Source organism: Heteronotia binoei, chromosome 5, assembly GCF_032191835.1.
Source record: "Heteronotia binoei isolate CCM8104 ecotype False Entrance Well chromosome 5, APGP_CSIRO_Hbin_v1, whole genome shotgun sequence".
NCBI classification, from domain to species: Eukaryota; Metazoa; Chordata; class Lepidosauria; order Squamata; family Gekkonidae; genus Heteronotia; species Heteronotia binoei.
The window spans coordinates 5,663,851-5,688,502 of NC_083227.1; the positions used below are offsets into that span (position 1 = coordinate 5,663,851).

Here is a 24,652-nt window from a genome sequence, read left to right on the forward strand (position 1 = left end):
AGAGCAGCCTCTCTTCACGGCAAGTGAACAAAGGCATCTTTTCACAGATGGAAGCGACTCAATAGGACCGGCAGGAGATGGAAGAGCAGGACCCAGAAGGACCTGGAACTGGCAAGACGGCAAGCAAAGGCCCCTTTCTCCTCCACGCTGGGAATGGTGTTGAATTCTGGGAAAGGGCTGTGTCAGAGGCCCTGGCTAAGGATACCATGACCTCAGATGTGCATCGCCAGTGCTTCCGGCAGTTCCGCTACCATGAGGCCGATGGGCCCCGAGAGGTTTGCAACCAGCTCCATGGACTTTGCAGCCAGTGGCTGAAGCCGGAGAGGCACACCAAGAAGCAGATCCAGGACCTGGTGATCCTGGAGCAGTTCCTGACTCTCCTGCCCCAGGAAATGCAGGGCTGGGTCAGAGGATGTGGGCCGGAGACCAGTTCCCAGGCGGTGGCCCTGGCCGAAGGTTTCCTCCTGAGTCAGGCAGAGGAGAAGAGGCAGGCAGGACAGGTGAGAGGGATTCTCTCCTGTTTGTCTAATTCAAGGAATTATTTCTGGCCTTGTCCTAAGATGTCTCTGAGAGATATTTGTTCAAGTGTCAGTCATCCAAATGGGAATGTTTGTAGCCTCTTTTAGCAGCCTCTTTTTCTAGAGGACTTCTGATCCCTCCAAGTAACTCTCCAGCTCTGCTGATGGAAGGGTGCAGAGTCTGGGAGTGGGGCAGGATCCATTCCTTGGTGGCTTTTCCATTCCATCTCTTACTCCCCCCTCCCTTGCTGCTGTTTCAGATGTGGGCCCCATCCAGGAAGAAAGAAGCTGCATTCCCTGAGGCAGAAGGAGCTTCCTTGGAGCAAGGGCAGAGGGCGCAGGCTGTGGAGCGTGTCCAAGATGCTCTTTCCCTTTCCTGTGGTAAAGACTTTTTGTGCCTATATATGATTGGGGCACTCAGTGAATTTGTTGCATAGAGAGTTGTGGCGGGGTGTGTGCATGTGTGTGTGTGGAATTTAAACACCTTTTCATACAGCACAGAATCTGTGGCACTCATTGTCCATTAATTGTGATTCCTCTCAAAGGGGATTAGACAAGTTCATGGAAGGCAGTTCTTACAGTAATTAAAATATTCCGGTCTCACCCTCCTCCTCCTTCTGGGGCACCAGAGCTCTGAAAAACACTTTTGGGGGGCCAATAACAATGGGAGGATTTGGCTTCTTTACCTGTGCTTATGGGGCATCTCATGGGCCGTTGTGGGAAACCGGATGCTGGAGGAGGACTAGCAGGGTGTGAACTGGCACCTCTCAGGAGCTTTTCTCTCAAGAGCGGTTTCTGTTACAGCTCTCTCAGCCCCTCCTATCTCAAGTCACTTGTGGGCCAATGGAACAGTGATGTGTCACACCACCTCATTTCCACCCCCTCTGAAATACATAGAATCCTAGAGTTGGAAGGGACCTCCAGGGTCATCTAGTCCAACCCCCTGCACAATGCAAGCAACTCACAAATACCTCCCCCTAAATTCATAGGATCTTCATTGCTGTCAGATGGCCCTCTAGCCTCTGTTTCAAAACCTCCAAGGAAGGAGAGCCCGCCACCTCCCAAGGAGGAAGCCTGTTCCACTGAGGAACTGCTCTAATGGTCAGGAAGTTCTTCCTAATGTTGAGACAGAAACTCTTTTGATTTAATTTCAACCCATTAGTTCTGGTCCTACCTTCCGGGGCCACAGAAAACAATTCCACACCCTCCTCTATAGGACAGCACTTCAAGTCCTTGAAGATGGCGATCTTATCACCTGTCAGCCGCCTCCTCTCCAGGCGAAACATTCCCAGTTCTTTCAGCCTTTCCTCATAGGACTTGGTCTCCAGACCCCTCACCATCTTCGTCACCCTCCTCTGGACCCGTTCCAGCTTGTCTCTATCCTTCTTAAAATGTGGTGCTCAAAACTGAACGCAATACTCCAGATGAGGTCTTACCAGAGCAGAGCATCAGCAGCCTTTGTAATGCTTGAGGCTTTCAGGTCCCAGAATTTAGTATAAAGTATTTTAAAATGTGGAAAGAGTCTAGTAGCACTGTTAAGACTAACAAATTTTATTTTAGCATAAACTTTCGAGAAACACAGCTCATTTTTTCATTAAAAATTAGGTGAGTGTAGAGAGGGCATCACATCTCTGGGAAGGGGTTGCACAAAGCAAGATAGAATCATAGAATCCTGGAGTTGGAAAGGACCTCCAGGGTCATCTAGTCCAAACCCCTGCACAATGCAGGAAACTCACAAACACCTCCCCCTAAATTCACAGGATCTTCATCGCTGTCAGAGGGCCATCTAGCCTCTGTTTAAAAACCTCCAAGGAAGGAGAGCCCACCACCTCCCGAGGAAGCCTGTTCCACTGAGGAATTGCTCTAATGGTCAGGAAGTTCTTCCTAATGTTGAGCCGGAAACTCTTTGATTTAATTTCAACCCTTTGGTTCTGGTCCTACCTTCCGGGGCCACAGAAAACAATTCCACACCATTAGGCTCTTGATCCCGAAGGATTCTACAAACCTTAATCATGTTACCAGCCGTGAAAACCTGAAATCTTTGATAATTCCGCACCATCCTCTATAGGACAGCCCTTCAAGTCCTTTAAGAGGGTGATCATATCACCTCTCAGCCGTTTACCAACTTGTCAACAAGACAGTATGTGGAACTTTATCAAAAGCCTTTGTGAAATCAAGAGAAACGATGTCTACAGCATTCCCCTGATCTAGCAAGGTAGTCACTTTCTCAAAAAAGAGATCAGGTTAGTCTGACATGACTTGTTCTTGAGAAAACCATGCTGGCTCTTAGTAATCACATCCATTCTTTCTACAAACAAGCCCATGGAATAGCAAGTCCCTGAAAACACTCCTCATTCCTCCTTTGTCTCGCAGGCAGTGAAGAGACGCTGTTGAATCGCTGTCTTTTCAGAAGTGTGGAAACGGCTGCTGCGTCTACAGTCCAGGTGAGGGATCTGAGCAGGGGACAGTCTGGATCCCTCCTCCTTTCTCAGTGGGGCTTTTGCTCCTGCAGTTTCTGTAAGGTTTCCAGGCAAGAGAGGGTCTGCAAGCCATTCCCCCAAGCCTTACATCCTGTACCCTTCCAGGCTACTCCCTTCCAGTGTGCAATCTCTGCCTGGCCTGACCTCTGATGAGGAGGGAATCTTCTTTTTCTTCCAGGGTCCCTTTTCCTTGGAGGAGGTGTCCGTCTCTTTCACGGAGGCAGAGTGGGCCCTGCTGGATCCGGGACAAAGAGCTCTGTACAGGGAAGTCATGCTGGAGAACTATGGGAACGTGGCCTCTCTGGGTAAGGATCTTTTCTAGGTGCCAAAGGTGTGAATTCCGCCATTGTGATGAGGCATGAATCAAAACACTGAACAACAATATGCCGTTTTGACTCCGGTCACGTTACTTGTCCAGAGGCATCTGAGGCCAGTGTTGTGGCCATCACCCAAGCTAGAGAAGGGGTCCTGGACTGAGGTAAAGGTGGGATGAGAGGCCCTCAGAAAGACTCCAGAAGGGTCCAGATCAGGGATCAGGAATGTTGGCTCTCCAGATGTTTTTTGCCTACAACTCCCATCAGCCCCAGCCAGCATGGCCAATGGCTGGGGCTGATGGGAGTCGTAGGCAAAAAACGTCTGGAGAGCCAGCGTTCCCGACCCCTGGTCCAGATCCTCATTTCTTTGTTGCCAGCTTTTACAACGCTCCCATCCCATGGATGGGATAGCAAACGACAGGCTCTGGCTGTTATCGGGAAATGATCGATCCCCCCATACACTGGTTGGGATTCTGTGCTTTGATGTTGACCTTTTATTCTTTTACTTGGAATAAGGCCCATTGTGGGGAGAAATACAAAGGGTGCCAAAAATTTGCTGCGTGTGTTGTGGCCTTGGAGGGGGGGGGTGGCTCTGGGGTAGGTGGGAAAGATAGAGGGAAGCCAGGTATGTTGAGAAGGCCGCTTTTTGGAAGGGAAGTGGGGAAATGTGGGGTAAGTTATTCTTTTATTCTTGCTTGGATTCTGTCCTTCCCCTATAAGAATGGTCATTGTCCGTCTCTGCAGGAAAAAATTGTTACCAGGTCAGCAGGCTTCTACTTGGGGTACTGCCTCACTTAAGTTTACTACTGGATGGGATCTGGCTAGAACCAAGTTTTGGGAGGAAGAGAAGAAGACACCATACCATACCATACCATAGACCTTTATTGGCATCAATACAAAAATACAGTATACTTTAAAACCAACAATGACACTATAGAATATAATAAAACCTTAGAAAAAACCAGCAAAAGTTAAATGACATAAAATAGCAGTAGGCTGTGCATGAGTCAAAGCCTCTCTGATTTGGATCGCAACCTGTAAAAAGCAAGCAACGTGGGTAGTGACAAAGTTGTGTTTCCCGTGGAGTAGAAAACGAACCTTGGCATTGTCAGAAAGGTCTTGATGGTCAGAAAGCAGTGGATCTAGATATCTTGCACGTGGACTGCTATAAAAAGGGCAGTCCAAAAGAACATGAGGGACCGTTTCGATGACTCCTTGACTACAAGGGCATCGTCTAAGATTGCGGGGGATTCTGTGGTATCTTCCGAAAAGGATGGCCGATGGTAATGCATTAAATCTAGCCAGCATGAATGCTCTTCTTTGGGGAGGATCAGTTAAAAAGAGGAAATAGGGAGCTAAAAGCCCAGGAATCTGGGATAAACCCAGATAGCTTGGGGAGCAAGTTTTCCGAGCTGCCTCAGTTAGATGTTGCAACTGGATATCTAGTAGTCTACGTTTGATGGATTGAAATACCGCAGAAGCAGAGGATAAATAAAATGCATCCAAGGAAATTCCTATGGATGTGATTTTCTTTTGGATCAGGGTCAGCCATTTGGATGCATGATGGTCCATCAGCATCAAAAAGGTGAAAGAATTCTGATCAGAATTAAATAAAAGGCGCAGCCAAAACTTAAAGGTCAAAAGCCAGGCGCGAGTTTCCAGCAGCAACAGTCCAGTTTCCATGCAAATTGCAGCATAAGGAACACAGCTGGGCAGTCCCAAAATTTTCCTCAAACAGAAGGATTGTAGGCCTTCAGTGGTGTGATCAAAGGCACTGATCCATATAGGGGCACCATATAAAAGTTGGGGGCTAGATTTCGCATTAAAAGCTCTTAGGGCCAAAGGGACATATCGGTTCCCTTTCAAATAAAAGAAACGGGCAATAGCCAAGGCACTAGTTCTTGCCACTGTTAGAGCGCCCTTGCGATGGGTTGCCCAGTTCCCGTTATAGGAAAAATTAACCCCCAGATATTTGATACTTTTGACCTGTTCAATAGGGTTTCGCTGGACTGACCACAATTGTTGCTGCCAAGATTTAGAGAAAACTAAAATCTTTGTTTTCCCATAATTCAGGGTTAACTCGTTGTTATTGAGGTAGGTCATAACTTGGTGTAATAGACGCCTCAATCCAATTTGGGAACATGACAGTAAGACGGCATCATCCGCATACAAAAGGATGGGAACGTGACGGTGAGCAATTTTAGGGGCATGCCCATCGATTGCATATTAAACAGGGGGTAGATCATTTAAAAAAAGATTAAAAAGTGCTGGGGCAAGGATACAGCCCTGTTTCACACCCTTACAAATTGGGATTCCCGAAGTTAGATTGCCCTGGAGGTTGTACTTAACTTGGCAGCTGGTGCGTGTATACAGTTTTTTAATCAGGGTAAGCAATCTGGGATCCATGTGGATCCTGGCCGACTTAACCCAGAGCAACTCTCTAGGAACTGAGTCAAACGCCGCCCTGAGGTCTAAAAAGGCAGCGAAGAGTTTGTTGCCAGATTTCCCACTGTATTTGGAAACTAGGTGTGATAAAACGACACAGTGGTCAAGGGTGGATTTACCATGGCGAAACCCTATTTGTTCTGGGCCTAGTATGTTGTTTGTTGGGTTGTTTGTTGGGATGGAGAAAGTAGAGAAAGAAGTACTTTTCTCCCTTTCTCACAATACAAGAACTCGTGGGCATTCGATGAAATTGCTGAGCAGACAGGTTAAAACGGATAAAAGGAAGTACTTCTTCACCCAAAGGGTGATTAACATGTGGAATTCACTGCCACAGGAGGTGGTGGCGTCCACAAGCATAGCCACCTTCAAGAAGGGGTTAGATAAAAATATGGAGCAGAGGTCCATCAGTGGCTATTAGCCACAGTGTGTGTGTGTGTGTGTGTGTGTATGTATATATATATATATATATATATATATTTGGCCGCAGTGTGACACAGAATGTTGGACTGGATGGGCCATTGGCCTGATCTAACATGGCTTCTCTTATGTTCTTATGTTCTTATGTTGTCAGCCAACTTTCTGGTTTCACTAGGAGGTGTTTGGCATAAAGCTTGCCGACAACTGATAGGAGGCTAATCGGCCGATAGTTCTCAGGTAATGAGGGATTGCCCTTTTTATGGATGGGGACAATGATTGCATTGGTCCATGTCCTGGGCATTATTCCAGTGCTATTTATCATAGTAAACAGGGCAGCCAGGGGTGGAGTCCACCATTCTGGGTGGGACTTCAATAGCTCTGGAATGACTGCGTCAGGGCCGGGGGCCTTTTTGGACTTAAGTTGCGAAATCAGGGTAATGATGTCCTCCGGGGACACAGGTGGCCACTCAGGATGTTCACTGATGTCAGTTTCAAGGGAAATGGGGAAATTTGCCCCATCGTTTCTGAAAAGATTTAAAAAGCATGAGTGCCAGGCTTGGGAAGAAATTGTTATTGTGGGGTAAGGGTTCCCCTGCAGGTCCCCAGAGATTAAAGCCCAAAATTTCCCACTATCGTTGGACCTAGAAGCTTCGATCAGGCGCTCCCATTGGGCCCTTGCAAGCTGTAGCTTCTTGGCCTTGACCATATCTAACAGCTTGTGTTTAACAATAAAATAATCTTTTGGTAACACAGACTGTTTTTGGCTCCTATAGTGATGATAGATAGAGCGAAGTGTGGACTTCAAGCGAAGACATTCTCTGTTGTGCCAGGGGTTATATTTAAATTTGCCTTTAAAAACCACAGGAGAGGAGGGGTTAAGAAGGGAAATAACTTTAGAGACAAGGTTGTCGTAGGAGGAGATAACTTCCGTGGGATTCATGGAAGACATAAGGGAACAGCGTAAATTCTCAAGTGCTTGCTCGCTGATTATTAGCTGGGTTCTCACAGCAAGGTTGCGTGACCAAGTAAGTCTAGAGAGAGACTCAGCGGATGGGTCTGCCCTTGCACAGGCTGGGTTATCATCAGGAGGATTGTCAAATGTAAAAACCAGGGGAAAATGGTCACTCTGAGAGCGGTTGTCAATATAAAAATGTACTAAATAATCTTTAAAAGATGGAGGAATTAAAATATAATCTAAGACGCTGCAGCCTCTGATTGATGCAAAAGTGACTTCCCCCGGGAAATCCCTGTCAGAGGAGCCATTTAGCACTAGTTTATCAAATTGGATGCAATACTTAGCAAATAGAATGCCCGCCTGGTTGATGCGAGCATCTTTAGAAATCCTGCCAGACCTAAAAAAACAAGGGAGGGAAACATTGGGATCTAAGTTCAGGAGGGCCAAGAAGTCCCGGTCATCTTTACCAATTCTAGCATTAAAATCTCCAAGTAAAATCATGCCTGTCGTGGGAAAGAGGTGCTCAAGTTGTTCGAGATATGCGGTCATACGATCCCAAAGGGAGCATAGCGAAGCTTTGTCAGGAGAGGGGGGGAAGGTGGACATTGACAACAATGAACACAAAGCTATGACAGCTAAAACAAAAAGCATGGGCAAGGGGGTTGCAAGCTGGTAGTTCCAGCACTTTAAATTTAGATTGCCGAGAGACTAGTAAAGACAAGCCTGCTTGGAAACGACCACGTGAATTACTTTTAAACCCAGGTAGGGAGGATGCTAGAAAACCCTCGAGGCAAATCAAAGAGTCTGTCCAGGTTTCCTGGAGAAAGATGATCTCAAATTGTTTGAGGTAGGAACAAGAATCAGAGTCCCATTTCTTGCTTCCCCAGCCAGCTATATTCCAGGATAACAGTTTCACTGTTGCATTGTTAGGCATCAGTCAGTTTCAATCAGCTGGTCAAGCGAGTTGTTCAAATCAAAGTTGATGCAGCCATTGTTGAAACTGGAACCAGGAAGTGCTTCAGGAGGAGGGTGCATAAGATTGACCACACTGGGCTGCATGAAGCTGGCCATCCCAGAATCCAGGAGAGGGCGAATCTCTGCTTCCACCTCGATCAGGCGCTTAGAAGGTCCGGCTGAACTTTGGGTGGGCATGGGACATGTAGGCATAGTGGTAAAGTCTTGCAGGAGGGGAGGAGTCAGACACTTCTCATTCTTATTTTGGTAGGACAATAAGCAGGATTTCAATTCTTCTAACCTGGCTGTAATTAGTTGTTGCTCAGTGGTAGACAGGTTTTTTGTAAGCAGCCAGGAGGTCACCCTCCAAGTCAGGCTGGCCCACAGGGTTCTCACCCAAGAGGCGAGGAGACTCAACAGGTTCCGTCCAATTAATTAGGTCATTTGGCATAGCCTTGTTTGGTGGAGTGCTGTTTCCTTGGATAGCAACAGCAGGCTTAGAGGTGCTTTTGATGGTAGTTTCCCTTTGCCCAGACCGAGTGGCTTTGGACACTGATGGAAAAAGTGGAGCAACTGAGATGTTCTGGAAGACTCTTACAGGGAAGACACCTTTAGAGCAAAGGGAAGATTTCCTAGTTAGGAGAAGCTGTGGAATTTTCGTGCTGCTGAAAGTTAGCAGGACCCTTAATGCCTGATTGGTATTGTTCAATAGCTCTTCTGATTCCAGGTCAACCTGCTTGGTTGCTAGAAGCGACTTAAGATGCCTTGACACCAGAAATTTGGAGTTCCAGGATGGAGTCTGGCCCCTGAAGCTGCAAATTGTTAAGCAAATTTTGCGTGGTTGTAATATCAGGTGCCACGCAGGGTCTACTCTCGAGTTGCAGGCAGAGCAGGCAGCAGTTTTCTGAGAGGGGTGGGGCCGGAGGGAGGACACCAACGCACAAGGTCTCCCCCCATCTGCATCTATTCCTTGATTCTTGTGCAGATAAGTTAGATGGTCCAACTTGGAATGCAGAGAGGCTAAATTGCTCCACATAAGCTCCAAAGGTCTTGCTACAAGGGAGCAAAGGTCAGCTAACGAGCAATCAGAGTCTTTTGTGTTGTCAGTCACTCCGGAATTAATCTCGGGGAGGCTCGTAGGACATACCTTGTCCTTGGAATGATCAACACTATTACCGTTGTTGTTGATGATTGGACTGTTGGAGCCGACTACATTATCATTATCATTATCAGCCAAAACCTCAAAACGGTTACGAATTGGAACCTGGATGGAATAAAAGTCTCCAATTTTTAATTGCTTGGGAAGTGGGAGTGAATCTTCTGTATCCCTTGGGCGTTTGGAGACCCCCATGGTGGCTAGGCGTCTTTCTGCAAAGTTCCTGGATATAGCCTCAACGGCAGCACTGCACACTGATTCACTGTTGTTAGAAGAAGAGCCTGCAAGGAAATAACAGTGATAAGTTTCCACGTAAGCAAAGCTCCCACTTGGTAGCCTTCCAGATTCAGAGACGGTGAGGACGCCAGCCAATTAACCAATTAAGCAGGGGAGGTTTGCATTCCTCTAGAGCACTGCTTCCATTTAAAAGAGTTAAAATGGGAAAAGTAAAATCCTCAGGGTTAAAAATATATATATATTAAAATTAAAAGAGGTTTTTCATAGACTTATCGTTACAGAGCCGTAGAGTCGCCCATTACCAAACACAGGACAAAGTTTAGCAACTTCTCAAGCAATTACATGCTATTCCTCTAAAACATCTATTCCTCTAAAACATCAGCTGGGAAACGAGCCAGTAAATACCTAGGGACCAGCTATTTATAAAACAAAGAGATAAAAGTCAGCCAGGAAAAGTTAACTAAGTTGCTGTTAGGCTGCTTCAAACAATTAACAGCCTAAAGGAACAGAAAAAAGGTTTAAAAGGTTAATAAAACTGTATAAAAGGTTAATAAAACAACTTAGCGTTTGGAGCTTCGGCGGCAGCCGCCCTCATTCATCGCAAGCAGGCCCTAATGTATTTTATTGAACCTTCAGCAAAATAACATATGAACATATGAAGCTGCCTTATACTGAATCAGACCCTCGGTCCATCAAAGTCAGTATTGTCTACTCAGACTGGCAGCGGCTCTCCAGGGTCTCAAGCTGAGGTTTTTCACACCTACTTGCCTGGAGCCTTTTGAGTTGGAGATGACGGGGATTGAACCTGGGACCTTCTGCTTACCAAGCAGATGCTCTATCACTGAGCCACCATCCCTCCAAAAAAACTCGGAGCATAGAACTTGAACGCAGCGTCCGCTGCTTAACCGAAGTCAGAAAAGAGAATTCTCTTGAGAACCGTACAATGGAACGTTGACAATAGCTATACTTTTTTTTGCAAAATTAAAACATTCTTGTGGGATGCCACGAACACACCGGTAGTCAGACCCTTGATGCCATTACACTTTGTCCATCAGTGGGTTGTCAGCCAGGCCAGAGCCCCGGACATACAAGAGAGTTGTGACACGAATCTCTAGACACTGAATCACAGACACAGCATAGAATTTAAGGAATGTAAGCTGGGGGTGGGGGGATCAGCAGCCAGGCACTGCCTGCGTGGAAAGACAGGAATAGCCATGTCTTAATGGAAGAAGAAGAAGATATTGGATTTATATCCTGCCCTCCACGCCAAAGAGTCTCAGAGCAGCTCACAACCTCCACTCCCTTCCTCCCCCACAACAGACACCCTGTGAGGTGGGTGGGGCTGAGAGGGCTCTCACAGTAGCTGCCCTTTCAAGGACAGAGGCTCAGAGCGTTCTACGATCTCCTTTGCCTTCCTCCCCCACAACAAACACCCTGTGAGGTGGGTGGGGCTGAAAGAGCTCTCACAGCAGCTGCCCTTTCAAGGACAGAGGCTCAGAGCGGCCTACAATCTCCTTTGCCTTCCTCCCCTACAACAGATACCCTGTGAGGTGAGTGGGGCTGAGAGGGCTCTCAGAGCAGCTGCCCTTTCAAGGACAGAGGCTCAGAGCGGCCTAATAATAATAATAATAATAATAATAAATTTTATTTGTACCCCGCCCTCCCCTGCCGAAGCAGGCTCAGGGCGGCTAACAGTGCGGTGACCAATGGTGCACCAAGCAATAAAACAGTTACATTATGAACAGTTACGTTATAAACATTAAAATTAAGCATTAATTAACCTTAAAACCCATTAAATCAATTAACTAAAACAAGTATAATACTATCATTGACGCTATCTGATTAGTACTGATGGCGGATTTTCTTCGTTGTTGATTTATACTTCAATCATTCATAAAAGCTAATTTAAAAAGGGTGGTCTTGCAGGCCCTGCGGAACTGAGCAAGGTTCCGCAGGGCCCGCACCTCCTCTGGGAGTTGGTTCCAGAGATGTGGGGCTGCGGCCGAGAAGGCCCGAGAGCGGGTATTCTGTAGTTTAATTTGTCTTGGCCCAGGGGTAGTCAGTCTGTTCTTTCCTATTGACCTCAGTGCTCTCTGGGGTTCATACGGGGAGAGACGGTCCTTCAGGTAGGCTGGTCCTCGGCCATATAGGGCTTTAAAGGTGATAACCTTTAAAGGCTTTAAAGGTGATAACCTTTAAAGGCTTTAAAGGTGATAACCAGCACTTTGTACTGGACCCGGTAACCAGCACTTTGTACTGGACCCTACAATCTCCTTTCCCTTCCTCCCCCACAACAGACACCCTGTGAGGTGGGTGGGGCTGAGAGGGCTCTCAGAGCAGCTGCCCTTTCAAGGACAGAGGCTCAGAGCGGCTTACAATCTCCTTTCCCTTCCTCCCCTACAACAGACACCATGTGAGGTGGGTGGGGCTGAGAGGGCTCTCAGAGCAGCTGCCCTTTCAAGGACAGAGGCTCAGAGTGACCTACAATCTCCTTTCCCTTCCTCCCCCACAACAGACACCCTGTGAGGTGAGTGGGGCTGAGAGGGCTCTCACAGCAGCTGCCCTTTCAAGGACAGAGGCTCAGAGTGGCTTACAATCTCCTTTCCCTTCTTCCCCTACAACAGACACCATGTGAGGTGGGTGGGGCTGAGAGGGCTCTCAGAGCAGCTGCCCTTTCAAGGACAGAGTCTCAGAGTGACCTACAATCTCCTTTCCCTTCCTCCCCTAAAACAGACACCATGTGAGGTGGGTGGGGCTGAGAGGGCTCTCATAGCAGCTGAACTTTCAAGGACAGAGTCTCAGAGCGGCCTACAAGAGATATTTCCCTCTTCCCACCCCCCCAACCCCGATTCCTGATGGCCCTGAAGTGGGGGGAGGACCTCCAAACTGGGGGATCCCCTGCCCCCACCTGGGGATTGGCAACCCTATGGGAATCTGACAAGGGCCCTGATTGAGGCCGGGGAGGGGGGAGCTCAGATGAGAACAGGCCACAGAGTCTCCCCCCCCCCCCCAGGACAGCCTGTTTCTCCCCTGGGAGGGCTGATTGGTATCTGCTGGAGGTTGAAGAAGATGACGAAGAAGATATTAGATTTATATCCCACCCTCCACTCTGAAGAGTCTCAGAGCGGCTCACAATCTCCTTTCCCTTCCTCCCCCACAACATACACCCTGTGAGGTGGATGGGGCTGGAGAGGGCTCTTACACCAGTTGCCATTTCAAGAACAACCGCTGCCAGAGCTATGGCTGACCCAAGGCCATTCCAGCAGGTGCACGTGAAGGAGTGGGAAATCAGACCAAATTCTCCCGGATAAGAGAGCTATGGCTGACCCAAGGCCATTCCAGCAGCTGCAAGTGGAGGAGTGGGGAAGCAAACCCAGTTCTCCCAGATAAGAGAGCTATGGCTGACCCAAGGCCATTCCAGCAGCTGCAAGTAGAGGAGTGGGGAATCAAACCCGGTTCTCCCAGATAAGAGAGCTATGGCTGACCCAAGGCCATTCCAGCAGCTGCACGTGGAGGAGTGAGGAATCAAACCCGGTTCTCCCAAATAAGAGTCCGCACACTTCACCATTATAACAAACTGGCTCTCCTTTTGCTGACATTTATTCAATATAACTTATACATAAATGGCCGAGGCTTCATTAATCCACAACTCTACCACAGAGCCTATGGTGGAGACAGACAACAGGCTCACATCTAAAGAAAGGCTGGAGAGGTTTATTTATTTTATTTATTTACTTTAAATGTCTATCCCGCCCTCTCCGCAAGCGGACTCAGGGCGGCTGAAAACATTCATATTCACAAGCTAAAACCAATAAAAACCAATAAAGCATAATTACAATTCAAAATTTTAAAAACCATTTCATGGTGGTGTATCTCTACAATATAAGCGAGTTCTTCTATTCTGACGGTGATCACTGAATACTCTATATGATGTCGGGTGGCAGTTCTCTCCCGGTTGGATATCAAAGGCCTGTTGGAACAATTCCGTCTTACAGGCCCTGCAGAAAGTGGAGGGATCCCACAGGGCCCTTATGGCCTCTGGGAGTGCATTCCACAATTCTGGTGCTGCCACCGAGAAGGCCCTAGCTCATGTCGAACGCAAACTAGCCTCCTTTTGTCCAGGGAGGGACAATAGCGTTTTTGTCCCTGATTTTTTGTCCCTCAGGAGGATCTCAAGAGAGCATTCCCTTCCCAAATGAGCTGGTAGAAAGTCCGTATCCTTCATGGTTATTTCAACACAACAAGCAAGGAATGCCCATGGGACTTTTCTGCTTCATTTTTAAGCAACTCTTAGTTTGATAGAATTTTAAACCCCACTGGACAAGGTGGGAGGAAGGCCTTCTGGGGCGTGGAATTTGAAAGATCAGCCGCTCCTTATGGGAAAGAGCTCAGCTGTGGTTCTTGAAAGGTATCCTTAAATCCGGAATGTTCTGGGGAAAGGTGGGGGTTTGTTAAGGTTAGTCAAGTGTGACGAGGCCAAGGGTCTGTCACACAGATGACCCTTACCTGCCCTCCCAGGTACTAATGCTTCCATTTTTTTTCCAGCAAAGGATGATCAGATGAATGAGGAGGGTGAGGAACTACAGCTGCGTTTGCCAGATGAAGTTATTAATAAAGACTCGAAAGGAAATGTAAGGAATCGAGGCAGACCCAAGAGAAAGAAGGACAGCCATTTTGTTGAGAAGAGAAATGGAAGAAAGCGTAATGAACATTTTCCCAAGCACAATACAATGAAGATGAGTCAGTCCATTAAGTATGGAAAGGACATCAGATATAGATCACAGGTTCTAGTGAACCAAAGAATAGAAAAACGACATAAACCTTTGGAAAGCTCGGAGTGTGGAAAGAAATTCAATCAGAATGGCAAGCTTCAGCAGTGTCAAAGAACTCACAAAGAGGATAAACTGTTTGAATGCACAGTAGGTGGAAAAAAATTTGGGTTCAATAGCAATCTTCAGCAGCATCAAAGAACCCACACAGGAGAGAAACCTTTTGCATGTTCAGCGTGTGCAAACACGTTCAGTGACAAGAACAGTCTTAAACAGCATCAGAGAACTCACACAGGAGAGAAACCTTTTGAATGCAAAGAGTGTGGAAAGAGATTCAGTCAGAGTGGCCATCTTCAAAACCACCAAAGAACTCACACAGAGGAGAAACCTTTTAAATGCTCAGAATGTGGAAAGAGATTCACTCAGAGTAGCACTCTTCAGAAGCATCAGAGAACCCACACAGGAGAGAAACCTTTTGAATGCTCAGAATGTGGAAAGAGATTCAGTCGCAGCAGCAATCTTCAAAAGCATCAGAGAACCCACACAGGGGAGAAACCTTTTGCATGCTCAGCATGTGGAAAGACATTCAGTGACAAGAGCAGTCTTAAAAAGCATCAGAGAACCCACACAGGGGAGAAACCTTTTGAATGCTCAGAGTGTGGAAAGAGATTCAGTCACAGTGGCACTCTTCAAAAACATCAGAGAACCCACACAGGAGAGAAACCTTTTGCATGCTCAGCGTGTGGGAAGAGATTCACTAACAGTGGCACTCTTCAACAGCATCAGAGAACCCACACAGGAGAGAAACCTTTTGAATGCTCAGAATGTGGAAAGAGATTCAATCAGAGTAGCAGTCTTCAACAGCATCAGAGAACCCACACAGGAGAGAAACCTTTTGAATGCTCAGAGTGTGGAAAGAGATTCACTAACTGTGGCACTCTTCAAAAGCATCAGAGAACCCACACAGGGGAGAAACCTTTTGAATGCTCAGAATGTGGAAAGAGATTCACTCAGAGTAGCAGTCTTCAACAGCATCAGAGAACCCACACAGGAGAGAAACCTTTCGAATGCTCAGAATGTGGAAAGAGATTCAGACACAGCGGCAATCTTCAAAAGCATCAGAGAACCCACACAGGGGAGAAACCTTTTGAATGCACAGAGTGTGGAAAGAGATTCGGTTACAGTAGCACTCTTCAAAAGCATCAGAGAACCCACACAGGGGGAAAGCCTTTTGCATGCACAGAGTGGGAAAGAAATTCAGTCAGAGTGACAATCTTCAACAGCATCAGAGAACCCACACAGGAGAGAAACCTTTTGAATGCTCAGAGTGTGGAAAAAGATTCAGTCGCCTTGGTACTCTTCAAAGGCATCAGAGAACCCACGCAGGGGAGAAACCTTTTGAGTCCTTAAAGTGTGCAAAGGGATGAAGTTGGAGTAGCACTTTTTGAAAACACCTGAGAACTGACACGAGAAGAAACCATGTAGCCCCTTAGACTGGAAAAAGAGCACTTCACTTATTTCACAAGAAAAAACAACCACAGACTATGAAAACCGTCAAAGTAGTATAAACTCTTGTATAAAGCTTTAATCTACGTGGACATCTTACCCTAACCTAGAAGAAATCTTACAAATGCTCAGCCTACAGAAGGAACCTTAGGCGTGTCTGAAGCCCTCAGATAGATCCCAGGAAGAATAAATCAGTGCTCTGTCAGCTGAAGTAGATCTAAGATCAGCTCACATCTCCTTTAGCTGGGAGGATTCCACACAAGGGAGTGTTAGACATCTGAAAGGCCTGAATTGTTTTGACTTCATTGTGAGGCCTCACTCTAGGCCTTTTCTACCCGAAGAGAAAGAAAAACCTGTCTCTGTGCTGAGACAAGAACACAGAGGAAAGCAGTGTTGTGTCATGGTGACCCTCCACGTTGGCAGAATTAACAGCTGGATGCAGCTGGGACAGATGTTGCCTGGTTCAGTTTTCATCCCTGGAGTAAGGGACTTTCTCTAGGATCCAAGACCTCTTGGCGAGACCTTGAAATATGAACTTTGTGGTTAGTAATTAATGATCACAGCATTGTCTGTGGTAATCACTGCCAGATATGTAAAAAACAAGCATTGTTGCCAGAATCTTTTGGTGAGATTAATTGAGAAGAGAAGTCTGAATTTGGGGAATATAAAAATGTACTTAAAAGATTTTTATATACTCCTGGCAGGTGGTGCTCATATAAGAGGATTGTGGAAGAGAAATCAGAACTACCTGAAGAACCTTATTGGATAATAGGTTATTGACTATTTCTGGCTTATTTTAGAAATGAACTTTGAAAGGGAGTTTTTGTTAACTTGAAAATCTACCCAAGTGGACATCAGCTCTATAGAAGCTTATGTGCAGGACTACAGAAGCACAATTAGATTTCAGTGAACTCACATTACTGCTAGAAAGGAGGCATATCATGTGGTATTCATAGTGAAATATTTTATCAGTAATAGGAACTAGGCTGAAGAATATAATTCCATTTTATACTGATGCTTCTAGTATACGCTTGCAGTTTAGTAACATTTTGAACTGCGCTTACCGTTCAGTGAAGTCTATGCTGCTAGAAGAGAGACAGATCTCTAGTGTGCTGAGGGGATAGAAAACCATTAGCTAGAGACCACCCCATCTTTTATGGCCTGCATAGTGCAGGCTGGGCCATGGTAGATAGTTAGGGAGTGGGGCAGAAGAACTGCGGATTTATACCCTGCCCTTCTCTCTGAATCAGAGACTTAGAGAGGCTTACAATCTCCTTTATCTCCTTCCCCCACAACAGACACCCTGTGAGGTGGGTGGGGCTGAGAGGGCTCTCACAGCAGCTGCCCTTTTAAGACAACTCCTGCAATAGCTATGGCTGACCCAAGGCCATTCCAGCAGCTGCAATTGGAGGTTCTCCCAGATTAGAGTCCATGCACTTAACCACTACATCAAACTGGCTCTGTAGAAGCTAATGTGGAGTCAGAATGGATGCCTGGATCTAAAATGCATGTCAGGAGATGGTGTTGAGAGAAGTCAAGTTTTGAAAAGATTCCTGGAATAAGTCAAGAGAATGGCCAGACAAGGAGTCCTTGGCAAAGAAGTATTAACAGGGCACATGCGTGGAGGTCTCACACAAATTCCAATTATTGATGAACTTTTTTTCCAAAGAAAAGGTTGGTAGGAATTCAAGAGGGCTGGAAAGATTCCAGTTGGACAGAAGAGGAGGGCAGACACACCAAAAAGTGTCTAAAAGTAGAGGGAGAACCCAGTGGAAGCCAAGATGAGATGATTTGGAGTTGGGAGTGAGCAGTGAAGTGGCCATGTTTGCAGATGACACTAAATGTTCAGGGTGGTGAGAACCAGAGAGGATTGTGAGGCTGGGTGAGTGGGCGCCAATGTGGCAGATGAGGTTCAATGTGGCCAAGTGCAAAGTAATGCACATTGGGGCAAGAATCCCAGCTACAAATACAAGTTGATGGGTGTGAACTGGCAGAGACTGACCAAGAGAGAGATCTTGGGGTCATGGTAGATAAGGCTGAGTCAACCTTAGGCCAGCTACCGGAATCCAGCTTCCGCCGGAATCGAACTCAGGTCGTGAGCAGAGAGTTCAGACCATAGTGCAGTATTGCTGCTTTACCACTCTGCGCCACGGGGCCGCTTATGCAATAAGACAAACAGCCAATATCCCCCATTTGAGTATGTCAATACAACCCCCCCCCCAAAAAAAAAATCCCAGGTATTCTGATACACTGTTCTAAAAGAGAAATAATATAAGTTAGCCATTAGAAAAATAGACATTAGAAAAAAAGAACAAGAGGTGTCAGTCATCAGAGACTGTTAAATAAACAAAATATTGCAATAATAGCGCTAATCTTTTAAGCCACAATTATTTTAAAGTTTTTTAAACTCTTTAATTGTGTTTACCTGCATCCTTTATAAAGTTCATATCTCCGCTACCTGGCATTACGTCCTGTGACACGAAGGGCCCGGCCCAGCTAGGTATCGTTTGTGTCAGATCCAGCCCTCGTAACAAATGTGCTCAACACCCCTGGTGTAGCACACGCAGCATGCCAATAGCAAATCCAGCGTTTCCTTTTTAAAAGAAATAAAAACAGGTTTATTTCAATAAACAGATTAACGTTCAGGATCGTCGTCAGACTAATAATCAAAATCACGTTCCAACAAAGCTAGTCGCCAGTAAACATCCAAAGGAACCACAAGTACAAACGGTGCATCACCAAATTAAATAAGAAATGAATGTCAGACCAGTATATTATTTGCAGCTGAACCAAAATTCCCACAAGAAAAATAATCCAGAAAAGGGGACCACTTAGCTAAAATAGTTGACCTTCGATGTGAAGTATCTCTCCCTTCTAAATTATATGTGACTTTGTCCAAAACAAGAGGAAGAGGTGGTGGTAGGGTGGGTGGTGTTAGGATTATGAAGACCCCAAGGGTGGGTGGGGGAGTAAATACCTGGACTTGGCTGGCAAGACTGCAAAGGAGGGCACTCACCCAGAGCCTCATTCTAGAGTCTGTTGCATTTTCTTTCACAACGGGCCTTATTCCTAGACAGGGTTTTTTAAAGAAAAAGTAGTGCCAGAGCTCATTAGCACAACTCATTTAAGAACATAAGAATATAAGAGAAGCCATGTTGGATCAGGCCAACGGCCCATCCAGTCCAACACTCTGTATCACACAGTGGCCAAACTACACACACACACTGTGGCTAATAGCCACTGATGGACCTGTGCTCCATATTTTTATCTAAACCCCTCTTGAAGGTGGCTATGCTTGTGGCCGCCACCAACTCCTGTAGCAGTGAATTCCACATGTTAATCACCCTTTGGGTGAAGAAGTACTTCCTTTTATCTGTTTTAACCTGACTGCTCAGCAATTTCATCGAATGCCCACGAGTTCTTGTATTGTGAGAGGGAGAAAAGTACTTCTTTCTCATAACTCTCAAAGTACTTCATTTGCATAACTCACTTGCATATACCACACACCCCGGACATCACCGGAAGGTATACGAAATTATATCAGCTCAGCATCTACATTTCAATGCTCTTGGATTATAACTGTAATTCAACAGAGTAATTTTAATTTAAACAAGAGGCTAGATGGCCATCTGACAGCAATGAAGATCCTCTGACTTTAGGGGGAGGTGTTTGTGAGTTTCCTGCATTGTGCAGGGGGTTGGACTAGAAGACCCTGGAGGTCCCTTCCAACTCTATGATTCTATGGTGCTAACTGTCATAATAAAACCTTACTCCCATTGTACTTTAAAAATTATTTTTCCCTATGTGGCCGCAGTGGCATGATGAAGATTTCCATCTGTCTGCTTTATACGTATGAGTTATTCTCCCATTTATTTATTTTTGGGGGTGGGGGGGATAGTAGAAAGTTTGTCACATCTTGGGTTCAGGAAAATTCTCACGGGGGGGTTGAACAATGATGCTCAGAAGCAAGGTTTTTGGGGTTGGGGGTTTTTTTGAGGGGGGAGTAAGAAAGAAAGAGCACAGTAAAAATGTAGAGGTCCAGAGCTCCGCTCCTGGGAGCTCGTGCCCCAAATAAGGCCTCTTCCTAGGAATAATATGAAAAACAAAGCATCCATATCTTCTCCAGGGAAGCTGATTTCTATAGTCTGTCCACCCCCACTGCCCCCCACCCCCAGGCTGGCATCCCTATTAAAACATCAAAACCAGTTTACAGACATGCCACTACACACACACACCATGATATTCAGTGTGATTTCTAAAAATCCTCATCCCTTTCAAACAGGCCTGGCTCTGCCAAGGAATGCCAACATCGGTTTCATTTCTCTGCCCTGCTGGCATTTTGTCTCCTGGCTGCCTTGAAGGGCTGAAATGCTCTCTAAGCAGGGGTTGTTGTTGCGGGGGGGGGGGGGGGGGGAGTGCTTTTTGTGGCTGGATCCCCCAGTGTCCCCTGGACCAGCACCTCTTTTTGGGGGAGAAGGGCTCCCATTTTCTGATGAGAGAACTGGCAGAAACCAAGGCAACATTGCATATAGGAGTCCCATCACGTTTCCTATTTTCCTTTAAAGAATGAGCACTCTCTCTCTCTCTCTGTGTCTCCCTGGAAGAGTTAAAGAGAGAGAGGAGGGGAGGACTAGCAGTCCTAGAGAGGCACATGGAGGGGCTGTAAAGGGGGGGAAGCCATTTGTTCCTCCTCCTTCACCCCTTGCAAGAAAGCACCTGTGCATCTTGGAGACTGGGAGTTAATCTGGTGAGCTCGAAGAGGGGGGGCGGGATATGGGGTGGGGGGCTGCAATGCAAGACCCAAAGCAAAGATCAAGGCGGGGGGGGGGAGGGAGATGTAGTGGGGGAGTGAAAGAGACCACCATCCGCTCCCACCCAGTTTTCTTCTTGCCTGCCTTTGTTCTCCTCCCCTCTCCCAACCTCTGTCCCTACCCTACTTAGAGCCGCATGTCCCCCTCCCCGCCCCGTTTTAAAAGTTTTATTAGTTTTCTGAAAGTTAGGGGTAAGAGGGAATAGGAAATTATAGTTACAGCTATATCTTCATCTGCATGTAATATACCGGTACTTTTTTTAGACTACAGGTCTGCATCTGATATACTTTCTTAAAATACATATACTGCCACATATGTATTATCTCTACACTTTAAATCTTCAGCATTTTAATACATTTATGTTGTAAGCCTTCTTGTTGAAGTACCTTTTCAGGTTGACATTTCCAACAAAGTCAGTCTTATAATAACAAAAAATGCAGGAGAAAGGAGATATAAGTTCACGCCAAAGAATCTTAAGAGTCTTGAGCATCTAGCCAAGCCAGGAAGGAGGTTTTTGTAGCGGACTTGAGCGCAGAATCCGAATCCAGTGCCTTTGGAGATTGGAGGTAGTCTAAGTGGCTTCCCGAGGCACATTTTGGAAGGAGTTCTTTTTGGTGGGGGGGCAGAGAGGAAGGAGTGTGGCACTTAGGGGGCAGGGCCGAAGAGGCTGAAGGAAAGGGCGGGGGAGCTGTGAAGGGGGTGTTAAGGGGGGCTCAGGGACTCAGTCTGAAGAGTGCAAAGAGGGATTTTTTTTTGCAGAGAATCTTTCCCCTCAGCATCCAGACTGTGCCCCTTTTGGGGGGGGGGGGGTGCGAATGAAAGCCCGAGGGTCAGTTCTCCTCCCCACAGCTGATCTGCTCTGGGTTGGATGCTTTAGGGCAGTGCTTTCCATTTGCAGGGTCATGACCCGGCACCAGCCACAGAAGCCTCAATACTGGGTCACAAGAAAAGCCAAAGCTAGCCCCGCCCCCAGCAAAGTATGAGCTCTCCTCTGCTTCCTTCCTTCCCCCATCTCTGTGTTGTGCAGAGAAAAGCTAGCCTTGAAGACTGACACAGGCTGCAAAGCCTGAGCTCCTTTTTCCTTCCTTCCTTCCCCCATCTCTGTATTGTGCAGAGAAAAGCTAGCCTTAAAGACTGACACAGGCTGCAAAGCCTGAGCTCCGTTTTCCTTCCCTCCTTCCCCCATCTCTATGACACAATTCCTGTCTCCCAGCTCCACCCCCATTATCAAGGACAGAATGAGTAGGCACATTGATGAACACGGGTTATTGAGGAAGACTCAGCATGGGTTCTGCAAGGGAAGAGTAGCTCTCTTATCTGGGAGAAACGGGTTTGATTCCCCATTCCTCCACTTGCAGCTGCTGGAATGGCCTTGGGTGAGCCATAGCTCTCTTGTCTGGGAGAACCGGGTTTGATTCCCACCCTCTTTCTTTCTTTCTCTCCCTCTCAGGCAGGAGTGGAAGGACCCTTTGGACATCTCCTCCACCGTCTCTGAAGAGAAAAGAGACAACATGAAGCCAGCTCAGGTATTGGGGGGAGGAGGGGGGGTCCACCGTGTGGCAGTCAATAACGATGCTTTCTTCTCTGCCGTGGTGCTCAGTGGATTGGGCTCCTTCCCTTTAATTCCAGTGTTCCCCACTGGGAAGACAGAAGAATGGTCACCCTCTGTCTACAGAGAAATAAAAATAAAATACATATAAAATATGTATTTACAGATAAAATACATACCACAAGTTAGGAAAGGCACAAATAGGCATAAGAAAAGGCCTGCGTGGTTAACAAACAAAGTAATGGAAGCTGTAAAAGGTAAGAAGGACTCCTTTAAGCGGTGGAAAACCAGTCCAAGTGAGATTAGTAAAAGGGAACACAGGCTGTGGCAAATCAAATGCAAGACTGTGATCAGGCAGGCAAAAAGGGACTGTGAGGAGCATATTGCAAAAAACATAAAGACCAACAATAAAACTTTCTTCAAATATATTAGAAGTAGGAAACCAGCCAGGGAGGCAGTGGGGCCCTTGGATGACCATGGGGTAAAAGGATTACTGAAGGAGGATAGGGAAATGGCTGAGAAGCTAAATGAATTTTTTGCCTCCGTCTTCACTGTGGAAGATGAGAACTTTTTGCCCGCCCCAGAACCACTAATTTTGGAAGGGGTGTTGAAAGACCTGAGTCAGATTGAGGTGACAAAAGAGGAGGTCCTACAACTGATAGACAAATTAAAAACTAATAAGTCACCGGGTCCGGATGGCATACATCCGAGAGTTCTGAAAGAACTCAAAGTTGAACTTGTGGATCTTCTAACAGAAATCTGTAATCTTTCATTGAAATCTGCCTCCGTTCCGGAGGACTGGAAGGTAGCAAATGTCACCCCCATATTTAAAAAAGGTTCCAGAGGAGATCCGGGAAATTACAGGCCAGTCAGTCTGACTTCAATACCGGGAAAGTTGGTAGAAACCATTATCAAGGACAGAATGAGTAGGCACATTGATGAACACGGGTTATTGAGGAAGACTCAGCATGGGTTCTGCAAGGGAAGATCTTGCCTCACTAACCTGTTACATTTCTTTGAGGGGGTGAACAAACATGTGGACAAAGGAGACCCGATAGATGTTGTTTACCTTGACTTCCAGAAAGCTTTTGATAAAGTTCCTCATCAAAGGCTCCTTAGAAAGCTTGAGAGTCATGGAGTAAAAGGACAGGTCCTCTTGTGGATCAAAAACTGGCTGAGTAATAGGAAGCAGAGAGTGAGTATAAATGGGCAGTCTTCGCAGTGGAGGACGGTAAGCAGTGGGGTGCCGCTGGGCTCGGTACTGGGTCCCATGCTCTTTAACTTGTTCATAAATGATTTAGAGTTGGGAGTGAGCAGTGAAGTGGCCAAGTTTGCGGATGACACTAAATTGTTCAGGGTGGTGAGAACCAGAGAGGATTGTGAGGAACTCCAAAGGGATCTGTTGAGGTTGGGTGAGTGGGCGTCAACGTGGCAGATGCGGTTCAATGTGGCCAAGTGCAAAGTAATGCACATTGGGGCCAAGAATCCCAGCTACAAATACAAGTTGATGGGGTGTGAACTGGCAGAGACTGACCATGAGAGAGATCTTGGGGTCGTGGTAGATAATTCACTGAAAATGTCAAGACAGTGTGTGTTTGCAATAAAAAAGGCCAACGCCATGCTGGGAATTATTAGGAAGGGAATTGAAAACAAATCAGCCAGTATCATAATGCCCCTGTATAAATCAATGGTGCGGTCTCATTTGGAGTACTGTGTGCAGTTCTGGTTGCCGCACCTCAAAAAGGATATTATAGCATTGGAGAAAGTCCAGAAAAGGGCAACTAGAATGATTAAAGGGCTGGAGCAGTTTCCCTATGAAGAAAGGTTGAAACGCTTGGGGCTCTTTAGCTTGGAGAAACGTCGACTGAGGGGTGACATGATAGAGGTTTACAAGATAATGCATGGGATGGAGAAAGTAGAGAAAGAAGTACTTTTCTCCCTTTCTCACAATACAAGAACTCGTGGGCATTCGATGAAATTGCTGAGCAGACAGGTTAAAACGGATAAAAGGAAGTACTTCTTCACCCAAAGGGTGATTAACATATGGAATTCACTGCCACAGGAGGTGGTGGCGGCCACAAGTATAGCCACCTTCAAGAGGGGTTTAGATAAAAATATGGAGCACAAGTCCATCAGTGGCTATTAGCCACAGTGTGTGTGTGTATATAAATTTTTTTGCCACTGTGTGACACAGAGTGTTGGACTTGATGGGACGTTGGCCTGATCCAACATGGCTTCTCTTATGTTCTTATGAGAAGCAGGACAATTAGAACAATTACTTCTGATTCGCCACACCTCCAAATGTCTTTTAAGAATATAGAATTTCCATACTGGATTTCCTCCCAGAAAACAATCTGGTCCTTTATCACCTGGACAGCTCTGGCCTCTTCCCCCCAACCTTTCAAGCCCAGGGTGACTTCGGACAGCCCCTCTGGTTCCAAAATGCCCCCAAAGAGGGCTGGGGGGAGGGGGAGATGTCTCCACAGGCTCTTCTTGCCACCTCTTTAGCTCCTCTTTCCAGTGGTGTAAAGAAACGCTTCC

At 46.4% G+C, this 24,652-nt stretch overlaps 1 protein-coding gene across 1 annotated transcript; it reads left to right on the forward strand.

Annotated features, from left to right (window-relative positions):
- LOC132572101 (oocyte zinc finger protein XlCOF6-like) lies at window positions 1-16,646 on the forward strand. The gene is made up of 5 exons (XM_060238897.1): window positions 1-500; window positions 779-899; window positions 2,892-2,962; window positions 3,177-3,303; window positions 14,022-16,646. Exons 1-5 carry the CDS (start codon window positions 78-80, stop codon window positions 15,653-15,655), a joined length of 2,376 nt encoding a protein of 791 aa, XP_060094880.1. The 5' UTR covers window positions 1-77; the 3' UTR covers window positions 15,656-16,646.
- Window positions 16,647-24,652: the final 8,006 nt, after the last annotated feature.